General features: G+C 35.8%; 1 protein-coding gene across 3 annotated transcripts in view; it reads right to left on the bottom strand.

Moving 5' to 3' along the window:
• Positions 1–25,079, bottom strand: part of PHIP (pleckstrin homology domain interacting protein) — a 129,061-nt gene that overhangs the window by 57,277 nt on the left and 46,705 nt on the right. For all 3 annotated transcript variants that reach the window (XM_058661242.1, XM_058661249.1, XM_058661244.1), the window contains 9 exons: positions 22,705–22,805; positions 22,569–22,609; positions 22,026–22,124; positions 20,175–20,328; positions 19,617–19,751; positions 9,968–10,096; positions 8,696–8,921; positions 3,567–3,704; positions 2,544–2,727 (listed from right to left, as the gene is read on the bottom strand). In XM_058661242.1, the coding sequence (XP_058517225.1) occupies positions 2,544–2,727; positions 3,567–3,704; positions 8,696–8,921; positions 9,968–10,096; positions 19,617–19,751; positions 20,175–20,328; positions 22,026–22,124; positions 22,569–22,609; positions 22,705–22,805 (1,207 nt within the window). The remainder of the gene's footprint in view (positions 1–2,543; positions 2,728–3,566; positions 3,705–8,695; positions 8,922–9,967; positions 10,097–19,616; positions 19,752–20,174; positions 20,329–22,025; positions 22,125–22,568; positions 22,610–22,704; positions 22,806–25,079) is intronic.

Below are 25,079 nucleotides of genomic sequence, written 5' to 3'. Positions count from 1 at the left end.
GATCTAGCTTCAGCATGGCCACTCATAGGTGCTGCACATATTTGGTGACTTAACTAGCAGAGGAAGATCTTTCTGTCTCCCTCTTCCAAATAAATAAACACAAACAAAATTAGAACTTAAAGCTGCATTACATCTGTGTGTAAGTTTTTATTCTTTTGAGAAAAACTGCAAGAGTACAAGTTCTAGGTCATAGCTGCAACTGTATATTTAGGTATTTAACAAAGTTCAGAACCCTTGCACAACAGCTATTTCATTTTACTTCCGATCAGGAGTGTGTAAACTATCTTCCATAATCTTTTAAGTCAGCTATTTTGATAGGTATGTAGTAATATTTCATTGTGGTTTTAATACACATTTCCCTAAATGGATAGAGATGTTGATCATCTTGATTGGATGTAACTGTAATTCATGTTTCACAGCTTTTAGAGGGAAATTTTAAATTACCTAACATAAGTATCCCAGAAAGATTCCCAAAGGAAGAATACTAAGTATTTAGAACAAAGCCTTAAGAAGGTAAAGCAAGAATAATATTCAAAGTGACAGCTACAACTCTGCTTGGCTACAGTCTTAATGGTTAAACCAGAGGATATAAAGATGAAAATCATTTGGAGAAACAGATCCTCCTTATTCCTCAAGTTTCTCTCCATGTCCTGAGCAGAAACCTCAACCACTCCTCATTCTTCTCTAGGAAAGAAGAAATGAGCATCTTCTTACTAATCACAATCACTCCTCGTTTACTTCCTCTAGGTAAGAAGGAAGAAGCTCATCAATTGATGTGTTCTAGAAGAAACACCAGCTTAAAATGGCCAAGTTCCATGCTATTGTGTATTCTCCCAAATGGGCAGAAACACTGCCAGGCCCAGTGCTACCTGTTTTGAAATGTTTAGTATTTGGAAACATACTTTCATACAGATAAAAGTCACAATATTGGCAAGCATATTACTAAACAAAAATTCACTTTGATTTTCTGCATCCTATTATTAACATTATTATTCAGAAGATAGATATTACTCATTAGATACACCCTCAGCCTTAACATTAGAACTACAAAGCGGACAGGAACCCAACTAAAAATACTGATTAGAGTTTTTTTTTAAATGAAGGAAATCTGCATACATTCAAGATAAAGTCTTACTCAAATTTACAGCTTAGGAGTATTTTGAATTCTAAATCCCAAAACAAACTCCATAGCATTTCACCTAAAAATACATAAAGACTAAGATGAAAATATATTCTAAATATATATAGTAATTATTTAATTATAATATGTAAAATTCACATTTTGATTGTCATACTTTTATTATAGTGTACATCAGTATTATTCATTAAGATCACATGGATCTCATTCATAAATATTTTACAAATGAAGAAACAAGATTAGTGCTGTGGTGCAATAGGTTAAGATGACACTTGCAACTCTCCCATCCTATATCATAGTCTCAACTCTTCAGCCAAAGCAGTTCCCTGTGATGTACCTGGGAAAGCAGTGCAAGATAAGCCAAGTACTAACTGGGCTCATGTCACACATTCAGGAGGAATCAAGATGGAGCTCCAGACTACTGGCTTCAAGCTGGACCAGCCTGGCCACAGCAGTCATTGGGGGAGTGAACTAGCAAATGCAGCTCGCTCTATTTCCGTTTCTCTCTGACTCATCCTTTAAATAAGTAAAATCTTCAATAATAAAGCAATAGGGCCCAGCGGCGTGGCCTAGCGGCTAAAGTCCTCGCCTTGAATGCACCAGGATCCCATATGGGCGCCGGTTCTAGTCCCGGTAGCTCCACTTCCCATCCAGCTCCCTGCTCGTGGCCTGGGAAAGCAGTCAAGGACGGCCCAAAGCCTTGGGACCCTGTACCCATGTGGGAGACCTGGAAGAGGTTCCTGGTTCCCGGCTTTGGATCGGCGCAGCACCGGCCGTTGCAGCTCACTTGGGGAGTGAATCATCAGATGGAATATCTTCCTCTCTGTCTCTCCTCCTCTGTGTATATCTGACTTTGTAATAAAATAAATAAATCTTTAAAAAACAAAGAATAAAGCAATAAATAAACACAAAGTCTCATTCAAGGACTGTAAAGATAGGATTACACCAAATAAATACTTATAAATTCACATATGTATTAAGTTAAAAATACATTTTAATATACAGAAAGTATTTATATGTTCACCAATAAAATATATTTCCATTGGGCTTCTGTGATATGAATGATGAATAAAAAACGCAAGTAAAAACTTAATCATGACAAACCTTATAAAATGTGTTTTAAGACATAAATGGGACAAACTGAAATTTAAATGCCAGTATAACCTCTGATTCAGTCAATCCAAATTTACAACTTTCCCCTACTCAGCTTAACATATTCCATCTCTGATCATGTATAAGAATCACTCTACAAGCACACGTTTAGAAATTTAATTCCTCTATAATCAGGAATATTTTAAAATGTCAGGCTTTTAAAGAGAAATTATAAACCTGAAAAAGTTTGAAAATATTAATTCAAGATGAAAACAAGCAATTATGATACTTAAGAGCTCATAATTTCTCTTACCTGGCTACACCAGCTGACAGCTCAGGTACTACTACCCTTCGACTCCAAGCTACAAGATCCCGCTCTGTGGCTATTTCACTTCTTGGTGCATTGCTGTGCATTTGCCGCACACCTTCAATTTGTCCACTACGCCTCAATCCTATATTTGGTGGTGAGTGAACCTCTGAGGTAGAACTTAGGGAGCCTAAGTGAAAAAATTAGCACAGTAGGTTCTATATAGAGACACTTTCCGCATTAGTTCATAACAGAAAAAAAATTACACAGTATTATATTCTGCCTGAAACTTAATATTGCAGCAAATAATTATGAAATCAATAGCTAGATTACACATAACAAACCTGATTATTCAGTTAAAAGTCAATAAAAATAACTACAAACTATTAGACCTGAAAGATAAAAGATGGCCGACATTATAGCATGGCAGGTAAAGCTGTTACCTGCAATTCAAACATCTTACAACAGCAATAGTTTGAGCTCAGCCTGCTTCGCCTCCCATCTAGCCCCTTGCCAATGAGACAGGGAAAAAGGCAGAAAATGACCCAAGTGCTTGGGACCCTATCACCCACAAAGCAAACTTCAGACTCGGATGGAGTTACAGGCTTTTGGTTTCATACTGACCTTAACCTAACCAGCAGGTGGAAGATCTCAGCATCTCCCCCTCTAATGTTTTCAAACAAATCTTTTAAAAAATCTTTTCAAAAGAATTCTGAAGTATTTTTTTGGAGACCCTCTTAATAAGCAAAATCAAACCCAAGGGTATTTATAATTCATAACTTTATTGTAATTTTTCTTTTTATTAGACTTCCAAATAAACTAACTTTCTGAAAAATTTTAAATTATATAAATTTTGAAATTTCACACTATGAACATTACCTAATATTAAATATTCTTCAAAGTGAGCATCAGGCACCCTAATATTTCATTTTATGTAAATACTGTAATTTGTTTCATCGATTCTGTCCAGAGGCTTATGTTATTTCAAGTTTTAAAATTTATTCCAATTAAAAGAGAACCCCCACTTACTTCTTTGTAAACGGCTGGTATTATTGACACTTGCTTCGCCAGAACGTCTCAAGTCTTGCTCTTGTTGCAGTCTTTGAATCATGCTGTCCAGTGGGCTGATCTCCTGGTTTGCCTGCTGACTTAAAACCTGATTCAGGCCTATGTAAAACAAATAAAATGCAAAGAACACTTAGTCACCATTAAACGACTTATTCATTAACCTAATTTTTGAGCCCAAGAACCAAAGAACCTGTGGTTAATGACTCCTGACCTTTCGAGGTCAAGTAAACAAAAAACCTGAGATAGGAAATTGAATTAGAAGTTAGAGAAGCCCTCTTTGAGAAGGCTACAGTATGTGTGGGAAGGCTTCACATAATTCATAAGAAAAGGAAGGCCAAGGGCGTTTCAGAAAGGACAAGAAATACAAACTCAAAGGGAGAGAGGAACATGGTGCATTTTAACCCCTCCTCCTTTTCTAGCATTGATGTTGACATACAACACTCATACAGGACCACTTGACTTTTTATCCTCCTTAAGAGAAAAATACCTCGTTCGGCCAGGAAGCTGGGGCAACAAGAGCCCTTTGGCAGTGTGGCAGCTACAAAGAGTGTACGAGCCAGGTTGGAGCCAATGCTTGGGACTCAGCCCAAGGACACCGTCGCCATGTGGTGAGTTCCAGACATCTCCAGGCCTGAGAGTGCTTCCCTCAGGGTAAGTACACCATGAGGAATCTTGGGAATTGGATTAAGCCCCTGACTCTGCCCTGCCGCCATCATCTTGTGGCAGGCAGAGTCTGGGCAGTATTCGGCCAGGAGGCAGGGGGCGACAGGAGCCCTTTGCAGTGTGGCAGCTGTGAAGGGTGGGCCAGCCAGGCCGGACCCAATGCTTGGGGACACAGCCCAAGGACACTGCTGCCACATGGCGACCCAGTTCTAGGCTTTGGGTGCCAGTGTACCCATTGGGTGCGATCCCCAGCCTGCTGGCCACCTGGCAGAGAGCATTATGGTTTTTAGGGTATGTAATTGCTGCCTAGGGACATCCAGGGATAAGGCCAGTTGAGTGTAAATGAGGGATGAATTCTGGGTGATTCCCAGCAACCAGGTCATAGAACTTGCTTGCAAGGGTGGGGATTGAGATCTGGTGATTTGGAGGGAGAGTCCATAAGAGCTATTTGGGCCAGGCTGATTCACCAGCCCATATGGGAATCCTGAGATGGGCTGTTAGCATAGAGCATCACTGACTGCTACACACCAGTCTACACAAAAGCTAAGGCTGGGGGCCTGTCTGGCAGGGATAGGGACCAGTACCTGACTGAGTGGTGGAATAGGGGATGGGTCACACTTGGCAGGGTCAAGACATTTTTAACCTGACAACAGTCTGGGCAGGTCAAGGCAGCAGCACCCAAATGTGCATCCTGAAATAGGATGTGCGGTGGGCAAAGCTGCAACTAGAAGTGGGGGAGGGAAGAGGGACTAGGCAGGGCCAAGCAAACCTCAACTCAAAAGAAAGAACAAAAATCAGGATGGAGCACAGGTCATGCCAAGCTGGCTCTTACACCAATTGGTCTACATGAGCCAGGGATACTAGGCCACAGCAACAAAGGCAAAGGCTGAGACAGGTGAGGGGCTAAGCCAACTGGGTCAGAGCAACCACTGGCAAGAGCGTAATCTTCGGCAGGGTATAGGCCTGGTTGGGGAGCTATGAGAGTACACCCTCGCTGGGTTGGGGTTTCCATTGGTAACTGTAGGGGCCTGAGTGGGGCCGCTGCATTCTGGTCTGAATATGGCTGCAGTCTCCCTTGGCACAAGTGTGGACTGGGACTGGGAGCACCGAGCTGGGCGAGACTCCAGCACCATCTGGTGCTCTGCAGAACCACAGTAGAAGTAGGATAGACGAGGTTAGGTTGCTGCCCCTATTGAGCCATGTGTGAGCCGTGTCTGGGTATGGACGAGACTTGGCTGGGCTGAAACATCCAACAGTAAGAACCAGATTGGGTTGAAGGCCAGTCAGGAAAGGCCACTGTTACTGCTAGGACAGGAAGTGGACTAAGTAGGGCTGGCCCATCTGGTACAGTGAGGGGTTCTGGTGGAGGAGCCTGGGGAACTCCTCTGTCTGTACACAGTCCCTGTAGGTGAGCGCAAGAACCAGGAAAGGGAGCAACCCAGACCAGGCCAAGAAAAGCTACCCACTGGCATACATTTGACATAGGTCAGGGGCAGACCAGGCTGAACCAGTTCACATCAACCGCTGGCAAATTCAAGCACCAGAACAGTGTGGGTCGTGCCAGGTTCGGACGCAACACATACCAGAGTACATTACAGCTGGGATTGGATGCCTGCTGGGCTGGGCTAGGTTGTAACCCTTACCAGTGTCAGCTGGAATTGGGGGTGGGCCAGGCCTGGTCAGGCTACAACACCAACTGGCAAATGCCAAGGTAAGTTGGGCCATACCAGACTTGGCTGCAGCGCCCAATCAGCACACGTGCAAACCATGGAGGGAGGGGGCAAAACCAGTAGGGGGAATGTGGAGGGCTCCCTTGCTGGATAGTCATTCCTACTGGAGAGTGTGAGTTGGGATGAGGGCAGACCAGACCATGCAGGGCTACAACACCTGTGGACCTCAGGTGAGCTAGATTACAAAGGGCCAGGTTGGGCTGAATGTTCCGACTGGTGCAAGCATAAATTAGAGTGGGTGAGGTTTGGTTGGGCTTTGCTGCAGCATTAGCTGGCAGAGGCTGGCACTGGGGGTAATTCTGTCAAGTTAAACTCCAGAACCACCTGGAGAGTGCATAATCTGGGAGTGGTAGTGGCCTAGCAGGGAAACAGTGGGCACCTCCCTCTTGGGTTACCACTCCCACTGGACAGCATGAAAACCAGGACTGGGGCAGGAGTAGCTAGAAAGAATGGCACCCACCAGTATGTGTGTGGGCTGGATAGTAGGGCTGGTTGGGTTAAACTAGGTTTCAATGCCCACTGACATGTATGAGAGCTAAATGGGATGTGGGACAGACTGAACAAGTCTGTGGTACATAATGGCAAGGATGGGAACCAGGGTACGGGGCAGGCCTGGTGGGGGTTATGGGGATTTGCCCCAACTAGGCTGCAGCTCCCACTGGTGGGCAGGATTGGGCTGACCTGCAACACCCATTGGTTCGCGTGGAAGACAGGGCTGGAAACAGAACTGACCCAGCAATTGCAACAACCAGCATGTGCATAAGCTGATTGGGGTGATGAACTGGGCCGGACCCTGTATTGGCAAGCACACACAAGAATCAGGTCTGGGATCACCTCAAATGAAGTTTCTTTGGAGATCCCTCCAACTGAACTGCTCATCTCAGAACCCCAACCATGAAGAGACTATGTCAACCAGTGGATTCTGAAAAATTTCATTGTGCTTAGAATGATGAGATTGGCAGCAATTTGGAACTCCTGACCTATCAAAAAAACTGCTTGAACGGGACCGTCGGAGCATGCCCCACATCGGACACCTGGGATGTATGGGAGGCTGGTTGGGGCTTCTCCCTTTGTCGTTCCCCTTACCCCAGATAGAGAAAATAAAAATAAATAAATAAATAATATTAGTGTGGAAAAAATGGTCTTACTCACTTTCCTATAGCCCTTGACCCTCTGTGCCTTAATCAACCATATAAAGATTATCAAAATTAAGAAAAAAACTGAAAAAAAAAAAAAGATAAAAATATCTTTCTACTTTTGAACTTTTAGATGTAATCTTCTCACTGAAAAAGATAAATCTGATGAAATCATCCTTCAAAGCATCAACTGAAAACAGACCCTCTACATTTCCTTCGTAAAATCCTGGCAAACTAAGTCTGAAAGAACTGTTGGTATCCTTTCAGCTACTTAACTACACAACACGTATCTTGGTACTTAGTCCAATATCTAAGGAAAAAGAAGTCCACTAACTAGTTCCTCAAAAGCACAAACTGTTTTGTTTATTCCTAAATCTAGGACTACTCAGGAAAAGAGAAAAGTTAGTGTCAGGTGTGTAGGTATGTAAAAGAAAATTTGATCAGGTTAAGATTACGCTGGCCTTAAATTTCTAACAGAAAGTATCAAGGATACGTTGATACAAAGTAGTAAAAAGAAAGCTTATCAAGGAAGGAAATCACATGTGAAGAACATAACGTTATTTCATTTTCTAGAACAAAACTAAAATTCAGCAGGGCTATATAACTTGCTCAAAATCCAAAAATTAGGAAATGGTAAAAATTGTTCAAGGGAAAAGTCACAATGTCTGTAACAAAACCCCTTTCAAAAATAAATCTTAACAGAGATAAATAATGAAATAATGCTAACAATTAAGTAGCACTGGCATTTTAAGATGCATATAATTATAAGAGAAATGCTTTCCACCGAATATATCATTCTACATTACAATTTCATGCTCAACTCCCTTTACGATAAATTGCTTATAGTTTTCATAGTCTAGAATTTCACTCAAATAGCTTTCAGGACATTTTATTCCTATCTACTTTTTATAAATATTTAAAGTGGAACACTATTCAAAATACTCTTCAGTTTTAACAGGCTATGTAGTCTTTTTTCTCTCACATCACTTAGCAGTATTATTATTTTCACTAATCATAAGCACAATTCTTACATGTTTCTGTTTATAATTATGTTTATTAATCTATTTTTAAAAAGGGGTTGGCATACATTTTCTGTCAAAGGCCAAGTGAATATCAATAATATCATTATCAAGTTAAAAATTATGCCCACTACAATACTAAATATCAAGTCCCTCCTGCAGTAGTCTGGAGCAAGCAGGCTGATTGTCCCATTTCTGATCTAAAACCATTTCATGGGAGTACCAGTAATGTTTAATTCACTACTGAATACCATACCTTACAAGGTGTAAGGACAGCAATTCCCAATAAGCGTTGCTGAATGAGTAAAAAAACTGACAAACATCATTCTCCAGAAGTTGTAAATAGATATAAATCAAAATCACCACTTTCTATTTTCATTGTTCCTGATCTTAAATTCTAAGGCAGTAATCAAACCACTTCAGAGAACACAATTCTTTTACTTCTAATTTGCTAAAAATAAGTGAAAACTGTTGTATTCAGCTAGCAACTTTGTGAGATTTCAGTAAGAAAAATTTGGTTATGTATGAAAATGAGCACCTACCTGAGGAAGTCACTCCCATTTGCGGGATGAGTTGCTCCTCTCGGCAATTTTCACGACCTGGAACTAATCTCTGGTATCTTGACGGATGTGGATTACCATCAACATCAACCAAAAAAGGGGGAGGCATGAGATGAGGTGCTTGCTGAGTCTGTTCATCTAATACAAAATTGTTGGCATCACGGATAAGGGGTCGATAATCACTATGAAAGAACATCTGATCTGCTATCTATAAAAAGAAAAGTCCATGAAAGACTGGGAAAATAAAATTTATCACCAAAGATGAAGATTTATTATACTTCTAATGGAAATAAACATTTTAACGCAAACCTGGTAATTAAGAAACAATTTAAAAGAGTATTTCTTCCTGAGTTAATGGTAAGCCATATCTTTGTACATTACATTTTACAATTAGAAAACTAGCTGCTTTAAATCTTTTCTCGGATGAAGAGACTATTATGTTTGCATTCTATATGAAAGCTGCCATCAAAAATAAGTTACTTAGCTCCAAGTTACATCTTAATAAAATTTAGACACAACTGATTCAATGGTATTCTTATTTTCAGTTACCAAGCCTTAAGTTAAATTCTTAGTTAATATGGCTTATATAATATTAACATAAAAAGTAACATTAGTATTTTCTAGTAAACATTTTTCTAAAATTTCTGAAATAGGGTTATTAGTTTTAACATTTACACACAACTATAGCTAGGAAATTTTATTGGTTAATTTGGAATGCTAAACTAAATTGCCAATCTTTCAATTTTAACTATCAATTCTACTAATAATTTGCAATTTATTTGTTTAGTGACTTATCTTCATAAGGAGGAGAAAAAAGCAGCACACTGCAGATTTTTGAGAGCCTCATGAAAGCCAGAGATTTGTAACCCTCACTGTCCTGGAAAAACTGTATTATCTACATAAAGAAAACATTTTATGCAATGTCAAAGCCCTCTCTCGATATAAGCCTCCATCCTTAGCTGACTGACTGCAGATTAAAGCAGGCCATTCTAGATTGCCATAACAGGTTGTTACTTTTGAAATATGTCGACTTTTAAAAAGACCCAATTACTACCTAGTGTCTTTCAGAGAAAAGTGAAATTTAACTGTTTTCTTAATGCTCCTTTCCAAAACATGTGGACTATACAGACTACACAACTTTTCATGCTTTATTTTGATGTCAAAAATGTCTTGCCCACTTCAACATATAATCCCTAAACACTCACGAGTTAAAAAAAACAAAAAGGAGATGGATGTATATTCAACATACACTACCTTATCATATTTGCTACTGGACCCAAAGCCAAAAATTAGAAGATGTCCATGAGAGTCTGTGCATGCAAAATGTTGACCATCTGGAGAGCATTTGCAGTCAAATACTGCACCATGTCCTTGGCCTTCAATCTGAAATAAATTTAACAATCAAAAAACTATCATTAAAATATAAAAAATTGGTCACTTTTGTTACTACAATTTATCATGATAAAAGATGAGTAAGAATACATTCTAATGAAATAGTGATTAAATATAATGAACACAGTACGGTAATAAAATTTTCAAATTATCTTTAAAAGTGCCAGAACAGTACCGTTGAAAAGCAAAACAGCTTATTTATTCATAAACCAAACACAATCGAGGCAATAAAAGCAAAGCAATCTCCCCTGTACATAAAATTTTGCTCCAGGTTTTTAACCCATATTTAAAACATTAATTGTATTTCGAATTCCATTTATCTCCATTCAATCATACTCATTCTCCAACGGCTGACAACACATAACAGCTATAGTGATTTTTCTTGGGTAACTCTTTGGAAGTAGTAGCTAGAGATCATTGCTCATAAAGACACTAAGTTTTAGTCCTTTTCAGAACAAATTCCCTAATGGTATGATTCATATTTTCAATGATGAATTTCAAAGGTTAAAGAAAAGGTTTTTTTTACCTGATAACTGTTTTCTGTTTTCCAGTTCCATTAATCCAGAACGAATGGATTTCTCCCTGCAACCTGTCAATCAAACAGAGGTGGCCAATCACCACTCTGAATTTTTGCTCTCAGTGCTTCTTCATACTATGTTCCAGTTGAAAACTTCTTTAGCAGTGTTCTGAAAGAAGTAAAAATTCTATCCTATCTAAAGCACATCTAGGGACTGAATTTGTTACAACTAAAATAGGGAGCTGACTCCCTAACAAATAACAACTAAGGATGATTTTCAACAAATGTGATTGGAATTCTGGATTAGCAGAATCGGAACACATTCACATTATCAGGTAAGAAATACCTCCTTTCTGTTCCGGTATCCACTGATCTAGAACAAAGTGAGTTAAATTAGTAATATCCTGGGAAATGATTAGAAAGGAGAAAAGTGGTCATTTTGCTTCTCCTAAAAAATTGGGCATAAAGATGGATATACAGTTCACCACAACAAGAGTGAGGAAGGACAGACAAAAGAGAAAATTCCACTGTAAAAAAATGGGGGGAAAGGGGAAAGAAGGGGCTCTGCCTTACATATTACAAATGAGACTGCCTGAAAAAGAAAACTAGCCTTTTCCTTCAGCCTCTTGAAAAGAAGAAATGGATACAATGGAACTTTATTAATGTTTTAGATGATGTCAACAACAGAAAGGAAAAAATTTTCCTTTTAATGTAATCATATCAAAGAAAACTAGCACACTTTTCTTATGTCCAATCACACACAAATATTTACCATGAAGAAAATAAATCCTTAAGTGAAACGAAATTATTTCCTAGCTGTGAATAAAATGGGAGGATGGTAAGATAACAGGAAGGAAACTGATTCAAATCTACCTTAAAACAATTCCAAAACAAGATAGGATAGAACTATTTCTACAGATTAACACGAGGCTTTAGTCGCCATACAACTTAATACTTGCCCAAAGTGAAAGCCTACAAGTAGAACTCTCAAGTTTCAAGTACTGGGATTTTTACAGGCAAATAAAAAAGGTGACATGAATGCTTTTAAGTAACCAAAAACAAAATTTACCCCTAAATAGTTTTAAATAAAAAACTGAAAACTGTCTTAAGACACTTGTTGTTAAATGGTTATTTATATGGGTTCACTAAGTTACAGGAGAAAACAGCTACTACTTGATAAATTCATTGCAAAAAATGTTTTCAGAATTACAAAACAGTGTAGAGAAAAAGATCAAAAAGCAGTCCAAGGTAAGGGATGTCAAAAGAAAATTGGCACATCTTCATAAACATGGCATTGTTTATGTGATACTGAAGCAATGTTCTGATCAACCAGTGTTAGCACAATTACAATTAGCAGATCTCTAAAGGAGTATTTTGGGAGAGCTGGAACTTACAAATTATAACAAACAAACCAAAATGAAAACCAAAGAGTAATCACCTTTAAGATCATTATGGGTCCCATGTAACACTTGCCAATATAAATGCATGTGAATATAGAACAATGATGCCAATTTTCTTGGTGTAACACTTTTGTTTAACTTCAAAGCAATTACTACAAAGTCGAAGTCACATAAAAAAAATGAGACATATTATTTATATTAACCATTTATTTAAAATGGCATGAAAAAAAAAATCTACTCATGACCCAATGAGAAGGTGCCCATAACCTAACTAGGTTAGAAAAAAAAATCTATTTTACTAACGGTTATTCAGGTAACATCTGTATCTATAAAACGAAGACTAGGCTTTCCAAATAGTTGATAACATTAAGTAGGAAAATATTTTACTTTCTCTGTGTAACTAAAACTAATCTAATTTAAAAAAATGATGTATGGTTCATTAAGTCAACCAGAAAAGTTAAATATTTCACTCAAAAAAGTCTTCGTGTTTTTAAAATCCAGAAAGTACTTCCAAGGGAAGAATTCTCAAAGAAAAATAATGAAGGCACTATTTGAACATACATGCTTAGCTAGAAGGCAATGAAAATTTTCTTTTAAGAATAAAATTACAAAAATATCTGCTGTATCCACATGAAAGATGTATGGGCCTATTATAAAATTAAATGTATGGTGTACAAGAGAATGAGTAACATAAAATTTGATAGTGATAGAGCTCATGCTGAGATAATAACTAATGACAAATATTCAAAATAATGTATTTCAGATTAACCATTCTAGCAAAATTATTGTGTTATACATTTGGCACATACATAAGTAAGGATCATATAATAAAAATCATGAACATTAAATATCAATTACAGAAACTTCCAGAACAGAAATAAAAAGAAATTTAAAAATTCATCAATTACATTATTTTGTTTTCTAAAGGAGATAAGAGATTAATTAGAATAATGACTTATTAGAAGAGTGATACCACTTAAAGAATTCCAGAAAGATTACCAAGACATGGATAATGTAAATTTAACAAGAATTCAGAGATTTTTAAAATTTATTTATTTGAAAGGAAGAGCTGGAGAGAGAGAATGAGAAGGAAAGAGAGATCTTTTATCTACTGGTCACTCCCTAAAAGGCCACAATGACTGGGGTTGGACCAAGCAGAAGCCAGGAGTTCAAAGCTTCATCAGGTCTCCAATGTGGCCTGCAGGGTCCAAACATTTGGACCATCTGCTGCTATCTTCCCAGCATTAGCAGAGAGCCTTAATGAAGCAACCAGGACTTGAACATGGAATGCTGACACTATATGCTGAAGCTTAACTTGCTGCCCTAAAGTGCTAGCCAAGAGTTTAGAGATTTATACTGAATATCTTACAAAAGTAAATAATAACAAAAACCTGTAAAAGCTTTGATTATGACTGAATTATTCTGTTTAAGGGAGTATGTTAGTACCTATTCTGTGAGTGAGTCTCAGATACAACTTCTACCATTTCTCTGAAGTAGAAAGATGAATATTGAAAGGAAGGAATGAGTTCAAATATTCAAAAGATCTGAGCACAAGGAAGGAACAAATCACCCATCCTTCCCATGGAATTTTGAAGGTAACTGAAATGATCGCCAAAATTTTACCATGTGATATTCAGAAAGGCTTGCTAAAAAACCTAGCAAACCTAGAAATGAAGTGTATTAACAGCTCTAGACAAAGACTGAAATCAAATGAACTAAATTATTTTAATCATGAGGAATACAAATTTATTGCAGAAAAAAAAGACATAAGTGATTGTAGAGAACCTCTATACAGAGCAGATAAATTTAGAAAATATGGCCATTTTCAGTAGAACTAAGCTGTCCTGAAATTATTTCAATTCTATAACTAAGGTTAAGTTTTAACTGGTATTCATTTTTTAATATACTACTGATTCAAAAGAATCTTACCTAATAAAATATGAATCATTTGAAAATACACTATTAATTTTGTTACCCAGACTCAAATATTAAAAATCAAACAAGGAACAGAATTTACTTTTTCATTTCCATATAAGCTGAAAGCAAAATAGAAACACACACACACACACACACACACACACACACACACACAGATCAGAGCAATATAGAAACAGAAATTTTCCATATGCTGATTCACTTTCCAAATGTCCAAGAATGAGGGCTGGGCAGGGCTTAAGCCAGGAACCTAGGAATTAATCCAGGTTTCCTGACAGGTGTGTAGGACTCATTTTCTGCCTCCCAGGGTATACATTAGCAAGAAATTAGACCAGAAGAAGAATAAGAACTTGAACTATGCAGGCATCCCTAATAGCATCTTAATACCTGCAGTAAATACTTACCCCAAGAAACAGAATTTATACTAAGAATTATCCTAAATTCTCAATTCAAATTATAATTAGCAACATGAGAAGATTATACTTCACTAGTAATAATAAGATACTCAGGTTACTCAAATACATTTAAAATATATGTTGGTTACCTTTAATCATAATTATTGTAAATTTATCAAGGGAGGCTATTTGTATTTCAGTATTGTCAAATTCCTTTAAGAAATTATTACTCTATTTCTTTTAATATTGAAAGCTGTGTAATCTATAGCAATGTTATCACATCTGTATTGAGCTGGCTACTAAAGTAAGTAGTTTTGAAATAAAGAAATCTATATGTGTAAAAAAGAAACTTACACCTGGCTTGAGACGATAAGTTAAACATCTACATTAAATGAACGTAACTTCTTTATTATAAAAGTAATTTTGAAATCTACCAAAATATGTAACTCATTCTCAAGTTTAACAGCATTCTGTTTATCTATATGCAAATTCTGTCAAGCTTTCTATAAAACTTAATTCTCCTTCTCTGGACTAACATGGTAACAAAGTGTCTTTCTAACATTGTCCAGGGACTGTGTTCTCTTCTCCAATCTGTAAATACAAAGTACTTCCCACTCAAAGTTTAATCCTAAACCCTCTATACTGTCCTCTCCATCTCCACTTGGAGGCAAACAATACTCAAGATGGAACAACTTAACATTTCTTTTCATCTATTGATTCCACTCCGCTTCCAACTATTATCTCTTAAGTGCTGAATGGCCATTAGCGTAAAGGTAGTCGAATACACACAGACAAATGATTAAAATGTGTGTCCTCCTTGTCATTCTGAACAGCCAAAGCCCAAAGTCTTAAGATTATTTTTGTTTGTTTTTTATGTTGAAAATTAGCTACCATCTACCCATATAATTTCTTATTATGACCTTATTGAAAAAGGCAGCTCTACCTACATACAATTTTACATCTGAAATACTAGTATTGGTAATAATCTCATAATTTACAAAAACCCTATATTTACTCTTCTTTATGCTTATGAAATCATTTGAAGCCATCAATAATCTTAATATCCATTATTTAAGGTACTGAGTCCACACAAACTTTCCAAAAACACTTGAACATGTTAATAATACTTATTCTGTATTTATAATGTTCCATTTATTTATAAAATTCATTCACTTTCTTACTGACCTATTTATCTTTCACGATAGTTTTAATTCTTCCTCCTCATACTTAAAACATCCACCCTATACAACCTCTCTATCTTTAGATATTGCAGTTATTTTCTCATTTGTCATGTTACCATTTGAAACTATTTCTTCTGGCATAATTTTACCTCCCTAACATAAATGATTCTCAGTCAGTGCTTAACCCAAAAAAGAGCAAACATCTGTCCATCAAAACATCTTCACCAGCATGGTTACATCCTGTAATTGGCATAATTTCACAAACTTTTCCTTTTTTAGCTATCAAATCTCAAACACTCTGGTAAAAACATGTCATAGAGTATGTGAAAGAGTTACTACACAAAAGTAATTCATCTAATACAAAACATCATGACGGGTTGGAAAAAGTCATGTTCTTGGCAACAATATTAATGTATGTTTTTGGGACCAAGATACACATAGATGAAAACAAGATGCTATCTAAAGAACATTAGAAACTTGAAAGAAAATAACAATAAAGCTTATGATAAAAACAAAAAACTAAAGGTAATTCTTATCCAGAAAAACTGAAACAAGAATTGAAAAGATCAGAGTCCTTTTAACACACTGAATATAGATATTAACATATCTTGTAAAATGATAGTAGATGCGTGAGAAAGGACAGACCTGAAATCCTGATTCACAAGAGAGAACAAACACGATATAGCTATTTTGAGCTTTTCTTTCTTTCCAGATAAGAGCAACTACATTGTGTAAAGCTAAAATACAGGCCACACTGAGAACATGTTAATGTCAGAAGAAGTATGAATGCGCAAAAATTCTGAGTGGTAGATTGGCAGCCTCCGCTCATTTGGAACGTTGCAAGGAGAAATACATTGCTCTGGATTAGTGGACACTGGAACAAATTTTTAATTCTTTAAGTAAAAGAAGAGAACAATTATAAAAATAAGGAAACCTTTAATTAAATAAAAATTGTTAATTTACCCATGAAACAATAAAAGCAAAAATCAAATTTAGTAAAAACCACTTTCTAACCAGACATACTGAATTCTTCAATTAAAATCAAAACTAGACAGAATGCAACAAACCATAGCTTTAAATAACATAATAGAAACAAAAAGATGTAGAAAAAGATAATCAGAGGTACAGTTAAGATTAGAGAAAACAGAGCAAGAGAGACAAAGCTCATGTGTCAGACTCATGAGGAAAGCTATCAGTCCTGGGGTCCTCAAGGGCAGTTGCCAGTATCTAACAATCAAATGGCTCTGAGCACTATAAAGTGTTAGTCTCTTCATTATCTTCTGAAATTAACTTTCATTTAAACATGTAGTTAAAACAGACATACCATGTGATAATTTAATGGAAAAAAAGAACCATAAACCTATATGTTTAGGAGTATTTGAGGTTACAGTAAACAAATTTCTAAACCTGCCTATTTCACAGAATGCAAATATTCCAAGGTTGTATATATTTTTCAAGTTATTTCTGATAATAACTTATATACCTTGATAAGAGTTTAGGAAAACTCTTACTAAAACAAAAAGCTACACTTACGTCTATTCTCCTGACAATGCAACATGGGCTTGCTAAGTTGTATCCAACTAGTAAGGAATATTTTTAATATGTGTTACATGCTTTGGTAAAACAGCCAAACAGATGCTGTTAATACTCAAGTGATATAAGGACTATAATGTTGAAGCATGAATAATCGATACAGTTATAAAAGAACATAATTTATTCCTGTTTAAAGAATAAAGTTGTTTATAATTCAGTATCCTTCCTTGGTTCATTAAAAAAAAAAAACACTGGCTAATATGAACTTGGAATTACTAGTACAGTTTAACTTTAGGTATTTAATTTGTACTCAACTCAGTTTAATGGTATCTCAGTACCTGAAAAAAATTATTGGTTAGCTATAGCGAGCTAAATATCTGTACCCAAATTCAACATTCATGATAGCAAATATCAAGAATGTAAGCTTCTACACCTTAAACTGTTTTTCTTTTTTTATTAACCAAAATGTCATATGCTGTACCTTTCATCTGCCCACAGATAATATAGACAATGAAATGAAATGAACTAAAGAAAGGAGAGCAAAATGTGGTAGGGCACTTAAAACTCTTACAAACTGACAACAGGGGAAAAGTAAAATTGAAGATCATCGGAGCTAACACCATTTTAAAAGCCTTTCCCACTTGACACATAGGGAGTGGTATAGTTAAAACTTTGCCACACAAGGACACTGAAACCTGAAAATACCACCCACAACTAAGAACATATTAGCAATAAACATGGATATAAACCCAAGTACCCACATAATTGGTTGAGACATAAGCAAACCTAAGTAAAAGATTACCTTTGTAATGTACAATTTCTCCATTTATAGAACCAAAAATAATAATATCTATCGTTATTAGATTAGGTCTTTATAAAACCCAACAGGTAATATATATGGCAGCATGTTGGAAACCATTCAAAAAACATTAACAAAAGCAGCAATTTAATTTGAATAAGGTAAGGATAACTCATTTTCTGTTTTGTTAATTATTTAATGTGGGATTTTTTTTATCCATTTTAGTTTTTTTTTCTATCAGTGTCAAGATTCTATGGATACCACCAAATATTATATAATTTGCTTCTACTGCCTGTTACAGAATTTTTACTTTTTCCATATATATAACAGGAAAAACCCTTTCAACCAAAACTGTCACTAAAAAAAAGTAACCTGACAGCAGTTAAGAACATCATTTAATTAAAAAAAATACCTATTTCTGCTAAATCTTTTGCTTATAAAACTAATTTCTAATTATCTAAAAGCAAATCACCTAAATCAACATGAAATTTACATCTCTCAAAAATGTGGAATATGGTGATGACAACTTACCTGATGAGGAAAAATTCACCTTTGTAATCAAAAGGTGAAAACAATACTTAACTAGGAGAGAAAACTATCTCTCCAAACTCTATCAATAATACTGCCCTGTGAAAGTATGAAATTATTAACTAAAGCCCATAATGTATGTATGACCTATAAATGGCTTTCTTAACAGGTAGATAAACAGACATGAGTGATTTGCACAATCCACAGAGATGTTCCAAAACTAAACAAGCCAAAAATACAAGCACAGAAAAATTCTTACCAGAATATTTAGATTTACTTTTTAAAAATTCTCTACACAGTCGCAAAGGAAATCCATCCATCATTAACAATTTTTATGCCAAATAAACAACACTGTACTTACAGAAACCTGAGAATTTTATAAAATTAATATCTTACCTTACACTAAGATTTGGTAATAAAGACAGGTAAAGTCAACTCCTTAATAAATGTTCCTGTATTTTCTGCCTATTTCTTATCTGAAATTAACTGTCCTGATTCATAATCAAGCACCCTATCACTTTCATGCATTTTTTACACTATTACATTCACAAATGGTTGTTTTATAAAATAATTTATTTTGAAAATCAATTCTGACCACATACTATTAATTGTATTATCACATATTACCACAGGTTCTATACAGGTACTCTTAATAGATTTTTATTAAAAATGACAACCATATTTATACCAGCAGCCAGAAATAAGGGGAAACAATGCTCAATAAGCTGTCATATTAAACCACAATTCAAAAACTCAGCAAAATACACTAAAATCTGTATTAGAAACAAAATGTAGAAAGGGCAAAGGTTCAAATACCTAGTATACTACAAATTAATCACAGGTAAGAAATGCCTGATTCTTCAGCTTTAATTTTAAAGTGCATTTAAATAAAATTCCCTTGTACTACAGGACTTTCAACGAAATTCAGCAATATAAGATATTTATAATTTCTTCATATGATTTTCCAGACATTTTTTTCTTCTCTCTGCTTTATCTTCATGCCTGTCAGTTTCTGGCCAAATTCAAATAAAACTACACCTGTTATCACAACATACAGGTATTCTAATTCAGATGTAAAATAAGCTAATTTTCTAAGGATGGAAATCTATATTCAAAACAGTGCAGAAACAAATCATATATGGATTTCCTTTGTGACATGCATAGTACCTTAATGAAAAAAATCCCCAAATTTTTAACAGCTTCAAACAATGACTGATAATTACCATATTGAAATAAGATCGAATTTTGACTCCTCTTGCCAGATCCCACACAATCACATTTCCATCGTGACCAGCAGAAAAGAGAACTCTAGGATCGAATGGGTGTGGCTCAAGAACAAATACTTCATCTTCATGACCCTGGAATATTTTTAAAGTATCAACAGATTTTAATATATACAGAAAACCACTAATGATATCACCAATATAGCAACAATCCTACGAACTGAGAAGCTGAGTCCTAAGAATATCAAATTGCTAAAGGCATTAATATTTGTCATCTAAATCAATGTTGTCCAGGACTTTGTATTCATTTAGTAACATTAAAACAGTACTGTTAATTTATCCCTACATATCAAAAAAAAAAAAGTAGCAAGCATATGCAACGTTATTTCCAAGCCAAATTTAACTGCATTTTCAAACCATTACTACCACCCAAAAAGCTCTGTTACACTAGAAAACATAAAAGACATACTGACATAAAAGACAATAAATATGTGATAAAAATATCCCTTTTTATGGGCAGCTTAAGTAATACCAAATAAAAATCAGTATTTTTCTCACCATCAGGACATGAATTAGTTGACCAGTGTAAGAATTCCAAACTTTCAAAGTCATGTTGTTAACTGCAGTTATAACTGTATTATCATGTCGATCCCAAGCTACCATAGTTACTTTCATCTTTGTGATTTTATCTTCTATTCCTTGTAGATTTTGGCTGAAAGTAAGGGAGGCAGTATTTGTTTACATTGATTTCACTGAAGCACTGGCACAATAAAAAGAAAAAATGTGCTTTCTCATTATTTATATTTCCTTAACAGTAATTGAGAATAATTTGATTCAACATAGGAATAATGGCAAGTCACCACACTAGGTCAGGAAACACAGTATTCTATTCTAAGCTATTTAGTAACAAATGACCCTGGGTGAACATCTCTGCTATAATAATTTAGATGTAAGAATTTTACGCCATGAACTACACTATTTACTGTTCCATCAGGTCTTCCTGACTATTCTGCTGTTTGATCCATCAGATATGACTATATCCAAATACAAGTAGAGAAAAATTGTAATATATTAAAGCAAAAATAACATCTACAACCTATAATTTATCTCAGCTGAAGAAAACCTTTGAATAGAAAACATCATCACTTTGTGATAGACATGATATTCCAATATGCTCAGATTTCGAAAAAAATATATATAAGAAGTTCCAATTATTCAACACTATTATATTCCTTAAGAAAACTGAAATGGAGCTCACATTGTGGTACACACAGCAAAACTAGACTGTCAGCATCCTGTATAATAGTGCCTGGTTCAACCCAGCCTCCCATTGATTCCATGCCTGGAAGGCAGTTAAAGACGGTTGCCTGATTCCCATGTGGAAGACCAGGATGGAATTGCTGGCTCCCAGCTTTAGCCTTATTCAAAACTTACAGCCACTTAGGAAATAAACAAGCAGAGATATAAATTACCCTAAAAAAAAAAAAAAAAAAAAAAAAAAAGCAAAGCTGAACTAGAATCCAGGAAGTCTTCTTTTTTTTAAAGACTGTTATTTTGTTTTTTTTTTTTTAATTATTTATTGTTTAACTTCAGTAATTACATTGTATTATGTGACACAATTACATAGATACTTGGGTTCTCCCCACCCCTCCCCAAACCCTCCCACCATGGTGGATTCCTCCACCTTGTTGCATAACCACAGCTCAAGTTCAGTTGAGATTTCCCCATTGCAAGACTGTTATTTTGAAAGGCAGTCACAGAGAAGGAGAAAACAGATCATCTATGCACTGATTCATTTGTTACGTGGCTTCACCACCCAGGACCAGATGATGTGGAAACCAGGAGCCAGGAGTCACTTTCCGTGCTTTCTGGTCTCCCACATGAGTTTCAGGAGCCTGGGCACTTCTGTTCACATGCCACTGTTTTCCCAGGAGCACTACCAGATGGTTGCACCAGAAGTGGAGCAGCCAAGGCTCCAATCAGTGCCCAAATGGGTTAACAGTATCACAGGAAGTGGTTTAATGCACAGCCCTGCAAATTTTTCATATACAGCAAGGGATCATTTCATAAAAATACTGTTAATCTTCTACAGCATCTCTAATGACTGCGGAATAGTCACATGTATACAATTTTACAGACCAAGAATCACTCTATCCTACAATATTACATACTTTAAATTGGGAAAAGGAACATCTTTAATTTGGATATTTATAAACGTCATCATACAAAATATCAACATAAAAGCTAGCCTTACATAAAGTTTTATTGAACTTTTGAGTCCTGTTTGAGATTACCTTGGCAGGGGGCAGGCAAAATAATTTATTTGGCCCCATACAGCATGCAGGATGGATGGTTCCCATCCCTACAGAAGATCTATGATTACTTAACATTTCAAATTGGAGCTCTTACCCTGCTGGACGAGTAGCCATGTCCAACAAAATGCTTTTCCATTCTCTTCTTTTAAACTGCCAAATACGTGCTGTCCCATCACGACTTCCACTTACAAACCTATTTTAAAAGGAATGCAGTTCCCCGAAGAAAAAAAATCACATATACTTTACGAAAATGTGCTTTGCAGATTTTACAGACAGCACTCATGTTTACTTATGTGGTATTTAATTATCCCTTTAAATAATCTCAATAAGTATTAGAATATCTTAAGGTTTATAGGTTTTTTAAATTTCACATTAAAATGCTCTAATATTTATGTTTTATCTAAAAAATAAAAAATTCATATGTGATTCCAACCTACAGTTTACTACGAGAAACAGAACTGATGGCTTCAAATTAAAACACAAAACAGAAAAGTTTTTCCTGTCAGTATGAAAAATCTATATTATTCTACTCAAAGTGCTTAAAAGCAGCTTTATTTCCTTGTAAAACAAATCTAACAGCTATATTTGTCTTTGTCTAATATGTTAAAAACTGCAGTCAAACAAATAAGTATTTTACCTGTTACTGGTATTAGAAAACTGGATACTGTCAACTTTGTCCTAAACACAAACAGATAAAACTAATATTAGATGCTAAATATAAACTATATTTTCATTTAAGTTATACTTATCCAATTCTGTTAAGCAGTACTTACAGTATGAAATTCCAATTCTGATATTTTCTCTGGCTGACCTGATCCAAAAAAATAAACCCTAATAATATGATCTGTGCTTCCAGTAGCCAGAAACATTCCACCTGTGTGGAAAAAAAAAAAAAAAAAAAAAGTAAAATATAATTCCTGAAATATGTGAATATCACACAAAATTCAAGTGATCTTACTATATTTCCTTTAAAACCAATCATCACCCTAAATATATAATTGAAATTGACTAAAGAAGTTAGCTAATCTAGCTAAAAAAAAAAAAATAGAATTTATTTTATTTGAAAGACAGAGTTACAGAGAAAAAGAGAGCAATCTTCTATGCCAATTCAATCCCCAATGGCCCCAACAGCTAGAGTGGGCCAAAGTCAGGGGCCAGGAATGTTTTCTGGGTATCCTTCAGGGGTGCAGTAAAACAGGGAGTTGGGCCCTCCTCCAGTGCATTCCAGGGTCACTGGCAGGGAGCTGGATACAAAAGTGGAGCTGCCAGGACTCAACCAGTGCCAAGATGGGATGCTGGTTTTATAGCCTGGAGGTTCAGTCAGCTACGCAAAGGCACTGACCCCATAAAGAAGTTAGTCAATACAGTTTTGAATGTGATGGATATTTTAAATATTTACAGAAATAAAGTTTCCTTCATATTAAAATCAGTCATTTCCACTAGAAAACATGTCTCCCATAACATAACTGAAATTCTTCTCTTGTCCTAGTTACCAACTGTCAAAGTTCTATAAAATTTTTAAGGTCTTGATTAACTTATCATTATAAAGTGCACTAGAGTAAGTCTGCACTCCTCTGAATTCTTTACTAAGATTGTTTTTGTATATTTATTTTCACTGGAAAGGTAGATTTTCAGAGAGAATAGACACAGAGACAAAGATGGTAATGGCCAGAGCTGAGCCCATTCGAAAACTTCATTTTACATTAAGTTATTTGTAAGTGTAATTTGTTCTCTTCTTTACAGCACTACTCTGACATAGCAGCAAACAATGATTGAATATAACAAAACATTTCAACGATTGCTTAAATAATCTATCCATCAAACTCTTAAAATATTCTATTGCTGAAAGAGAGGCATACATTCAGAATACTACACAAGCATATACAGTGCCTCTATTTGTGTTACTACTAAAAGCAACACTGTCATCATGGCAGAAGATCTAGCAACCTAAGTGTTTGAAGATGTTGGCACCAATGCAGTAGTGTAACAGGTTAAGCCATCGCTTGAGACATTCCATGTAGGAATGCTCAGTGTACTGGCTACTCTGCTTATAATCCAGCTTCTCCCTAATATACCTGAAAAGCAGCAGAGTATGGACCAAGCGTTGAGCCTCTGCCAACTAAGTTAGAGAAGGCAATGGAGTTCTTGGCTCCTGGCTTTGCCCTTGCCCACACTGGTGAGGGAACCAATGGATGGAAGACCTCTTTCTTTTTCCTCTCCCTCCATGTCATTCTGCCTTTCAAACAAATGTATAAACAATCTAAAATAAAGAGGTTTAGATATTACAATGGCAGCAACAGATGCACTTCATCTATGTTACCCCTTATCTCAGGTAATCGTGTTGTTCATCAAGATATGAACACAGAGGTGTAAGTAAAGGCAGAAAAGTATCTGAACATTTTGTATTTGATCTATTCACATCTAGTTTGCTCATCAACTCAGATATCTAAGTCATAGCCTGCCTAAAAACTGTCACATCATTTAAAATGCGGCTGCATAAAACCAAATCATAACTGGAATATTAGCACTGCTATACAGCTACTTTTTAAACAGCAAAAAGGAACACTCTGTAGCAAATACTATCTTTCATTAGGACAACAAAGCAATCTATTTTGAAATTACTTTTTTTTTCACCTACAAGAGCACTATGTTCTTCTTAGAGAAAAATATTAGGATTGGTATTATGAAACAGAGTGTTAAGCATCCCAAATATAGGCAGTGGTTCTAGTCCCAGTTATTCCATTTACCATCCAGCTCCCTGATAATGAGCCTGAGAAAACAACACAAATGGCCCAAGTCCTTAGGTGCCAGGCTGTAGGCTTTAGTCTTGTCCAGCCCTGACTGTTAACAGCCATTTGCAGAATGAACCAGGGAATAGAAGCTAGCTCTCTCCTCTCTCCCTCCCTCACTCTACAACTCTGCCTTTCAAATAAAATAAATCTTAAAAAGAAAATTAAACATGTGATTAGATAAGTTAAATTAAAAAAAAAAAAAAAAACCCTGGAAGATTTGTAAACTGAATTACTTATTACCTTATTAACTCTGGCATATATAAAAAATTTGCTTTATAATAAAACAATGAGGGCCCGGCGGCATAGCCTAGCGGCTAAAGTCCTCGCCTTGAACAACCCGGGATCCCATATGGGCG

The sequence above is a fragment of the Ochotona princeps genome, chromosome 1 (genome assembly GCF_030435755.1).
Source record: "Ochotona princeps isolate mOchPri1 chromosome 1, mOchPri1.hap1, whole genome shotgun sequence".
Classification (NCBI taxonomy): Eukaryota; Metazoa; Chordata; class Mammalia; order Lagomorpha; family Ochotonidae; genus Ochotona; species Ochotona princeps.
The sequence above is the reverse complement of the archived record's forward strand: the minus strand, read 5'-3'. Positions and strand labels throughout refer to the sequence as shown.